This window comes from Epinephelus moara, chromosome 5 (assembly GCF_006386435.1).
Source record: "Epinephelus moara isolate mb chromosome 5, YSFRI_EMoa_1.0, whole genome shotgun sequence".
Taxonomy (NCBI): Eukaryota; Metazoa; Chordata; class Actinopteri; order Perciformes; family Serranidae; genus Epinephelus; species Epinephelus moara.
This window is the reverse complement of record NC_065510.1, coordinates 2,684,339-2,692,753: the sequence shown is the minus strand read 5'-3', so window position 1 is coordinate 2,692,753 and position 8,415 is coordinate 2,684,339. Positions and strand designations below refer to the sequence as shown.

At 36.3% G+C, this 8,415-nt stretch overlaps 1 protein-coding gene across 1 annotated transcript in view; it reads left to right on the top strand.

Annotated features, from left to right (window-relative positions):
- The window catches only part of ppp3r1b (protein phosphatase 3 (formerly 2B), regulatory s1ubunit B, alpha isoform, b), a 44,294-nt gene that overhangs the window by 30,982 nt on the left and 4,897 nt on the right, over nt 1–8,415 (top strand). Inside the window, exons 3-5 of the mRNA XM_050043826.1 lie at nt 1,232–1,408; nt 6,955–7,014; nt 7,941–8,125. Coding sequence (XP_049899783.1) covers nt 1,232–1,408; nt 6,955–7,014; nt 7,941–8,125 — 422 coding nt within the window. The remainder of the gene's footprint in view (nt 1–1,231; nt 1,409–6,954; nt 7,015–7,940; nt 8,126–8,415) is intronic.

The window sequence follows — 8,415 nt, the reverse complement described above, 5'->3', positions numbered from 1 at the left end:
TAAAACATCACAAAAGTTGTATATACGTCTGTCGGCCGTCTTGCTGAATGGAGGCGTTTCTTATTGCTGTACCCAGAAATCTAAATGTGTATATAGAAGCTTGAATAGATGAAATCGAGCAGTAAACATATTGTCAGATTTGATTTAGAGCATCGTCAGAGACCTTGAATGTTAACGGTGGATATAATTTAGAGAGACGACAAAGGAGCTGTGCGTCTTTAGCTTTCGTTTGTTTTGTGTTCTTCTGTTTTATTTTAATATTTTTTTATTTTTAGTATATGCAGGAGTGAAATGACGACTTCACTGGCAACACTGACCAAGCCACTTTATCAGATCGACGCTAATAACTCTATTGTTAGTGTGTCCTGCAACAAAAATATATTTTCAGACGTGACAATAAACAGAAATACAAGTGTATTTTCCTCTTAAATAAAAAAAGAATATTGAAATTAGGCTTCAAAAAATAAGATCAACTCACAACAGAAAGCTAAAGTTGTTGTTACTCTTAGTATTGTTACCTGCAAGAAGCACTGCAGATAATCCATTGCTTTTCCTGTTTTTTATTCTTAGTTTTGAATTTAAACTGTCTGTTAGTGAAATGTAAACTTTAATAAGACCTTTTATTCTGAAATATCTGTCATGTTGTATTGTATGATGTCATCTTTTCTTTGTCCTCCACTTGCTGCTGAAGTCTTGTCAAAACATGCTTTCTGATATATTTAATCTTCTCCGACCAAACCTTTTTAAGATTTTTGATGATACTAAAGGACAGAGTCAGTTACCTCCACGAGCTACCAGGTTACCAACACAATACGGCCTCCACCTCTATGGTTATCAACAGAGTGATTAGTGTTGAAAGAGGTGTCACATGACCCGGTGTTAGGGGCTTAGAGCGCGGCACCAGGAGGTCCGGTAGCACAAGGGTCAGCCTGACTGGTGCAGAGAGAGACCAGTAGCTCTGAACAACCATGGCCAGTAGGAACAAGAAACCAGGTGAGTTGGGTCGTGTTGTAGGTGGAAATGGTTTCCACAGGTGGCACAGGAAGGAGATGAGATACAGGTGGACGACAGGTGCTGTAACTCCTGTGTGTCCTGAAGCTCACAGGTAGAAATGTCGCTCAAACTCACCGCTCAGGAAACATTTGTCCTAATAATCTGTTATCTGGAAACTTTGTCCGATTGTTTCAGTCATTGTGAGGAAGTCTGTTTCTCTTTCTGTGTTTCATTTCAGTTGATGCTGATGAGATTAAGAGGCTAGGGAAGAGATTTAAGAAACTCGACCTAGATAACTCTGGGTCTCTGAGTGTGGAGGAGTTTATGTCCTTACCAGAGCTCCAACAGAATCCCCTTGTGCAGCGAGTTATCGACATATTCGACACAGATGGAAACGGGGAAGTCGACTTTAAAGGTAAATGAATCATTTTTCCTCCTCACTGTAATATATCATGTGTTCTTGAATTTAAACTTTTCTCCCTCTGAAAGTTTTTACTACTGATATCAGTCCTGAAGATATGGGACGTTAGGCTGCTGCACCTGAGAAGGCCTTCGATCTGTTTTGGTATTTAAATACTGTAAATATTTCACTCATTCTTGAGCATTGGGACAAAACCTTACTTTTCTATCAGGCTGGGGAAATATATTTTAAAAGATCACCTTTTAACGGGCCATCTCCCCACTAATTTATTTTTTTCTTGAACATCATACATGATGGATGTCAGAGGTTAGATCTGACAGAGTCGACAAAGAGTTATACATTTATTGATTTCACAGCAGTCATACTGAGGAGCCATTTTATTATTGAGAGTTGCCAGGAGATTTCTCAATGCTCATCAGAACAGTAGATTTTTAACCATAATGCTCATTTAGTTTGGATTTCGGGGGCTACAGAGTTGACCTGTTACGGTTGAGACACACCTGATAGCAATGTTATTGACTGAATTGATCAAAAATTAGAAAGTGTTCCAGAACTTGAGCAGCATTCCCACCTCTTTTTGGAAACCAGGAAGTGAGACAGGACTCTCTGTGATAGAGCTCACTCCTTTTGTACCTGATTAAATTATGTTTTTATAGAAATCTGAGCCTTGACAGAAATCTGGGACACGTCTTTAAAGGGTCTAAATAATGTATTTTAAAACAAAAATGATTGTCGTAGTTACACTGATGTTATCAATATGTAGTTAGTTTTAGTTTTTGAAGGCTTTTCATGCATTTTTTATTAGTCTGAAGTTGTGAATTCTGCCATGGGGCAAGTTTAAAGTTTAAAAAACAAAAGCAGATCAAAGTATTTGAAATTATGTTTTTTCTTATAAATAAATCCTTTAAAAATAATGTTTCACCTCAGAAACAAAATCACTGTGTTGGTAAGTAATGATTATAAGTTGTTTTTTTGTAGGACATGATTTGTCCCAATTCAGTTTATTCAAGAATAAATGAAGGTGATTTATTGTGTGAATACAGCAGCATTAGCGAGTTTATCAGTGTTTGAACTGTTGTTGCTCCTCTGATAACACTTCACAATTGCAAAGCACTGCGCTGGCAAATCCACAAATGATGCTAAAATCCAACATCTTGTGCCAAAGTGAGAGCAGTCACTACAAGTAAAATAGCATTATCTCATTAATGAATTTGGTAGAAATGCATTTTTGTATGAAACGATGAAAAACTTTATCCTCTGTCCTTGAATCTGTCACTGTCTGTGGTATTTATATATATCGTAATAAAGTACATTTTAGTTAGGAAACAACTTTATTTAGCTTTTGGCAGGGACAGACACAGTGAGGTCCTTGCACAGCTCTCTCAGTCAAATTATAAATCTGAAAACAGACAAAAATACAGTAAATAAAACGCCTGACAGATCAAGATAATTTTTCACTTTGATAAAAAAAATCGTGTAAAGGTCTCCCCTTCGTTGAATGCCTTTATTGCATGTCTCTCTGGACAAGCACATCATCTAAATGACTGTAATGTAATATAAAAACCCAAAACTTTCATACATCATTTCTGCTCATTGATTTACCGCGATGGTCTAGTACAGCCAGAATATTTTAACTGATAGTAAACACAGAATTTAGACAAGATCTCTGCTGGTTATTGCCCAACATGAACAGTTTTTCTTGATACTTCTGGAACATTTTTCTTCTGTTCATTTCAGTACATTTCACTCAAAAAAAGCCACAGAATTAAATCCTGTCATGCTGTGGAGTTTATGTGCAAATATACGGTGTGCAGGAAATGATCTCAGTGCTTCAGAATTCCATTTAGTGCATTGAATACTGTCCACAGGTCCAGAGAGCTGAAAAAGTCAGAACATCAAATGAACGAATCAAATTAAAGTTTGGAGGTTCAATTCCCGACTCCTCCTGTCTTCAAGTTGAACGGGTGAATGAGATTTATAAATGCAGTCTGTTTGGTTGAAGTACAGAAAACTACTTGTACCTGTTAAGATCATGAAGATCAACATTGTGTTTTTAGATCAGTTGAGTTCAGACAACTTTATTTATCCCACAACGATAATTCAGTTTTACAGTCAACTCAGACCATACATAAACTCACAGACAGTATGTCACAGAGATCAATACATGGGCAAAAGATGCACACTGGCACCTCGTGTGGTCCAATGCATACTGACGCACACGAGGATCAGGCAAAGAATAAAAATTCTCATACTTGAATAAACTAAGTAGTAAGTAAAACATTTGAATGCATTGCACATTACTCAACTACATTTATTAAATGTATGGGCTTGCCAGCTATGTCAAGAAAAACAGACAGGAATAAACCAAGTATGTGGTTACAAAATAAGGCATTCATTTAAAAAGACTGCAGTCAACATTTAGCAGCCTGATAGCATACATAGATTCTTTAATGACATTTTCTGACATACTATGCTGTGACTTTCTTGACATTTTTTGACATACTATGTTATGAATTTTTTGACATACTATACTATGACTTTTTTTGACATACTATACTATGACTGTTTTTTGACATACTATACTATGACTTTCTTATGACATTTTTTGACATACTATGTTATGAATTTTTTGACATACTATACTATGACTGTTTTTTGACATACTATGCTGTGACTTTCTTATGACATTTTTTGACATACTATATTATGAATTTTTTGACATACTATACTATGACTTTTTCATGACATTTTTTGACATACTATGTTATACCTGACAATTATGTCACCCCTATGTGTGTTGTTTTTTTCTAGCATTTTATTCCTTTTGTACAGCACGTCGGTCAACGTGAGTTGTTTTTAAATGTGCTTTATGAATAAATTTGAGTTGAGATGACATTTTTTTGACATACTTCAGTATGACTTTTTATGACTTTATATGACAGACTATGTCATTAAAAAAAGTCATACTATAGTATGTCAAAAAAATGTCATAAAAAGTCGTACTATAGTATGTCATAAAAAAGTCATACTATAGTATGTCATAAAAAAGCCATACTATAGTGTGTCATAAAATGTCATAAAAAAGCCATACTACAGTGTCATAAAATGTCATAAAAAAAAGCCATACTATAGTGTGTCAAAAAATGTCATAAAAGTCATAGTATGTCAAAAAGTCATACTATAGTATGTCACAAAAAAGTCATAGTATAGTATGTCTAAAAAGTTTTAGTATAGCATGTCAAAAAATGTCATAAAAGTCAAACTATAGTACATCATAGAAAATGTCAATTTGATATCTGATAAAAAAATTTTTTAAAAATGTGTAATATGTCATAAAAATGTCATATATTGTATGGCATAAAAATGTGATATGTAACATGTCATTAAAATCATGGTATAGTATGACAAAAAAGTCAATAGTATGTCAAAAATGTCATTAAAAAGTTATAGTATAGTATTGTTGGGATGTATGCCTCAGCGAGGGGAACCATTGCTGTTACTAAGCCTTAACATGGGCCTAAACTCGTAACAGATCTCCAATTTAAGTATAAAAATGGCTATCGGACATAATTTACGATTATTATTATTAATAATAATTATTAATCATGTCAAATAATCTGACTTAATTTACATTAAATTATCATATTAATTATCATATTAATAGTAAAGGCTAAAGGATTTTGGAGTATTTGACATAGCAGAGGTTGAATATTTATTCACGCTTGTGCAACATTAAACAGACAGCAGGTATGATTCCAAATATATTTATTCACATAGAAAGCAAAGCAAACAAAACACACAAATTCTAACTATCTAACTATATATAAGCATGGGTGTGTATATGTGTGTGTAGGTGTGTGTGTGTGTATGTGAGATAGAGAGAGCGAAAGAGACAAAGTCGGGTGTGTGAAACAAAAGGCCGTTGGGCCTACAAACAAAATCGGATCGGAGGAGGTTTGCCTGACAGTGTGGTCAGGACAAAAACAAAGTAAAAGAAGTGGGAACTTTGAGTTGCCTCTTTAGGTGTGGCTATGTTGAAAGCCAATGTGTGAGTGAGTATGTGTGTGTGATTTATGTTGCAAGGTACATAGGATGTTTAGTTGCATGTGTAACTCTGTCTGTGTAAAGCATCAGAAAACTAACATTACACTTAGCTTTGGCCAACTAACCAATAAGCTAACTGCAAACAATCCCAACAGTAACTCAGTAAACATCATTAAATCACAATTGACAATGTCCTGCTATGCCCAGTTGTTATGTTACCAATCCTTGAATGGATGGAGGGAAGAGTTGCTTTGTGGTGTGCTGCTTTTTAGCCGATAGATGAAGGCTGACAGAGCTGTGGTTCCAGGTGCAGTCTTTGCTGTGTCCTTGTTCTGAAGGTGCAGATCCAAGGAAACCGGTTGCTCTGGGCCCTTGCAGAGTTAGACATTGGGGTACTAACTCAATTTGGTTCTCCTTGTTTCTGGAAAGTTAGTTGCAAACCTTGTGTTTGGCACACAAACCTGTCTGGTCTCCAGGTTTTGCTTCTGTTGTGAGTGAGGGGAAGAGAGTCTTTGGAACAAGAGCCGGTCAGCGGCTCAAGAGAAGGAGCAGCAAGAGTCTGTAGAGCAAGTGCCTCCTGCGATGGTTCAGGGGCAAGAGCATCTGTGCCAGTGGAACAAAGAACATGCGGTTTTGGCCACCATTTCAAATGCCAAGACCCAGAGAAGAAAGGCCTTGACATGTCCAGTTTAGACTTAACAAATGACAAATCATCTGTGGTCCAGCGAATCCCAACAGTATGTCATAAAAAAATGTCAGTTTAATATCTGATAAAAATATCAGAGTAATATGTCACAAAAATGTCATATGTCATAAAACATGTCATAGTTTGATATCTTAAAATAAAAATATTGTGTAATATGTAATAAAAATGTAAAAAAAAAAAAAAAAACAACCTTATAGTATGTCATATCATATATTGCAGAAATGTCCTAAAAAAAAGTCATAGTATAGTATGTCAAATAATGCATGGTATAGTATGTCGAAAAAAGTCATAGTATAGTATGTCGAAAAAAAGTCATAGTATGTCAAATAATGCATGATATAGTATGTCCAACAAAGTCATAGTATGTCAAATAATGCATGGTATAGTATGTCGAAAAAAGTCAGTATAGTATGTCGAAAAAAGTCATAGTATAGTATGTCGGGAAAAAAAGTCATAGTATGTCAAATAATGCATGGTATAGTATGTCGAAAAAAGTCATAGTATAGTATGTCGAAAAAAGTCGTAGTATGTCAAATAATGCATGATATAGCATGTCGAAAAAAGTCATAGTATAGTATGTCCAAAAAAGTCATAGTATAGTATGTTAAAAACTTTTAGTTGAATCCATACGTGTCAACGAAGTCAATCTGTTTTATTGGTTGCTGGGTCATCTTGTAATTATTTGCATCACAGTGGGTAATTTCCTGTTTACAAATTACATTTATTATGTAGCAGCAAGTTTAATATCTTACCTGCAGTTAACCGATGATGTTTGTGTGTCCTACGGCAGAATTCATCGAAGGAGTCTCCCAGTTCAGCGTCAAAGGTGACAAGGAGCAGAAGTTACGTTGTAAGTGTCCAACAAACATCAGGCGTCATCACATCTCTAATGCTTTTTTATCATTATTAACCAGTTATGCACTTTACCATTAAAAAGTTGACTCCTCTTTATGTTTGAATGGTGTTTGACTTTCAGGTTGTTGAAAGTCCTCTTTACAATTAGATGTTGTTCAGTATGAAGGGTTTGTTTTGTACATAGAGAACAAAACACTGTATGATGATTCAACCAGACAAAGATCCGTCTGAGCAACAGCTGAATAAGGATGGAAGAAATCAGCAGTCATGGTTTTAAAGAAACTGGAATCGTAACATCAAAATGAGCGCAGATTTAACAGAAGAGGTTCCTGTTTCAGTGTCAAACCCACAATAATGCCTAAAATAAGCTGGAATTAACTTCAGTGAAGCTCTTCTTCAAACTTCACAATAGAAATAGAGGGTTAGTGCAGGGCAGTGATACTTAACCTGCAGCCTGTGGGCCAAATCTGAGCAGTGACAGGGGAATGGGGGAATGTCTTTTGTACTTTAAAGGTAAATAAGGTGCCAGAGTGCATAAAAAGCATCAGAACAGAGCTTGTTCATTAAAAAAAAAGGCTGTATCCCCAGCACCACCCGACAGAGGTCTGGGCTAATTATTTATATATTAATTATTAATGTTTGTTTATTAATTGGCCCCCGGCCTCTTGTCAAATGGCCCCCGAGCAAAGCAAGTTGAGTATCCCTGTTCTGGGGTTTAATTCAGGTGTCCGAATTTAAACATCTAGATCGCAGCAAGAGCTTTTTTTTGTTTTGTTTAGGACGTGGACTTTAACTTAAATATCCACATTGATCACCTGTTGTTACATATTTGTGTACGTTGCCCTTTAAAGTGCTTCGACCCAAACGCACCTTGTAAAATAAACGCTGACATCATTCCTCTTGTCGCCTCTCTGACCTCAGTTGCCTTCAGGATCTACGACATGGACAAAGACGGCTACATATCCAACGGCGAGCTTTTCCAGGTCCTCAAGATGATGGTGGGAAACAACCTGAAGGACACCCAACTCCAACAGATCGTCGACAAGACCATCATCAACGCAGACAAGGACGGCGACGGCAGGATATCCTTTGAGGAGTTCTGTGCGGTGAGTATCGACGAAGATTTAGCTTCACCATCTTCTTCTACATCTCCTGTGCACTAACCAGAGAGCTTTAGTCTGAAAACACAGCTTAAAGACAGAGTTTAGATTTCTGGAACAACTTTACCTCCTTTAAAGGTGCACTGAGAGGAAAAAGTCTGAAGAGGTCAAAACTTCCCCTCTTCTTCTTGTGAGACCACGATGAAGGTCACAAGCCAAAACACGCTCTTACAAAACATGTATTCTTGTTTTGACCTCTTGTCGCTGAAAGCAGCTGCTGGCTCCTGCTACAAACA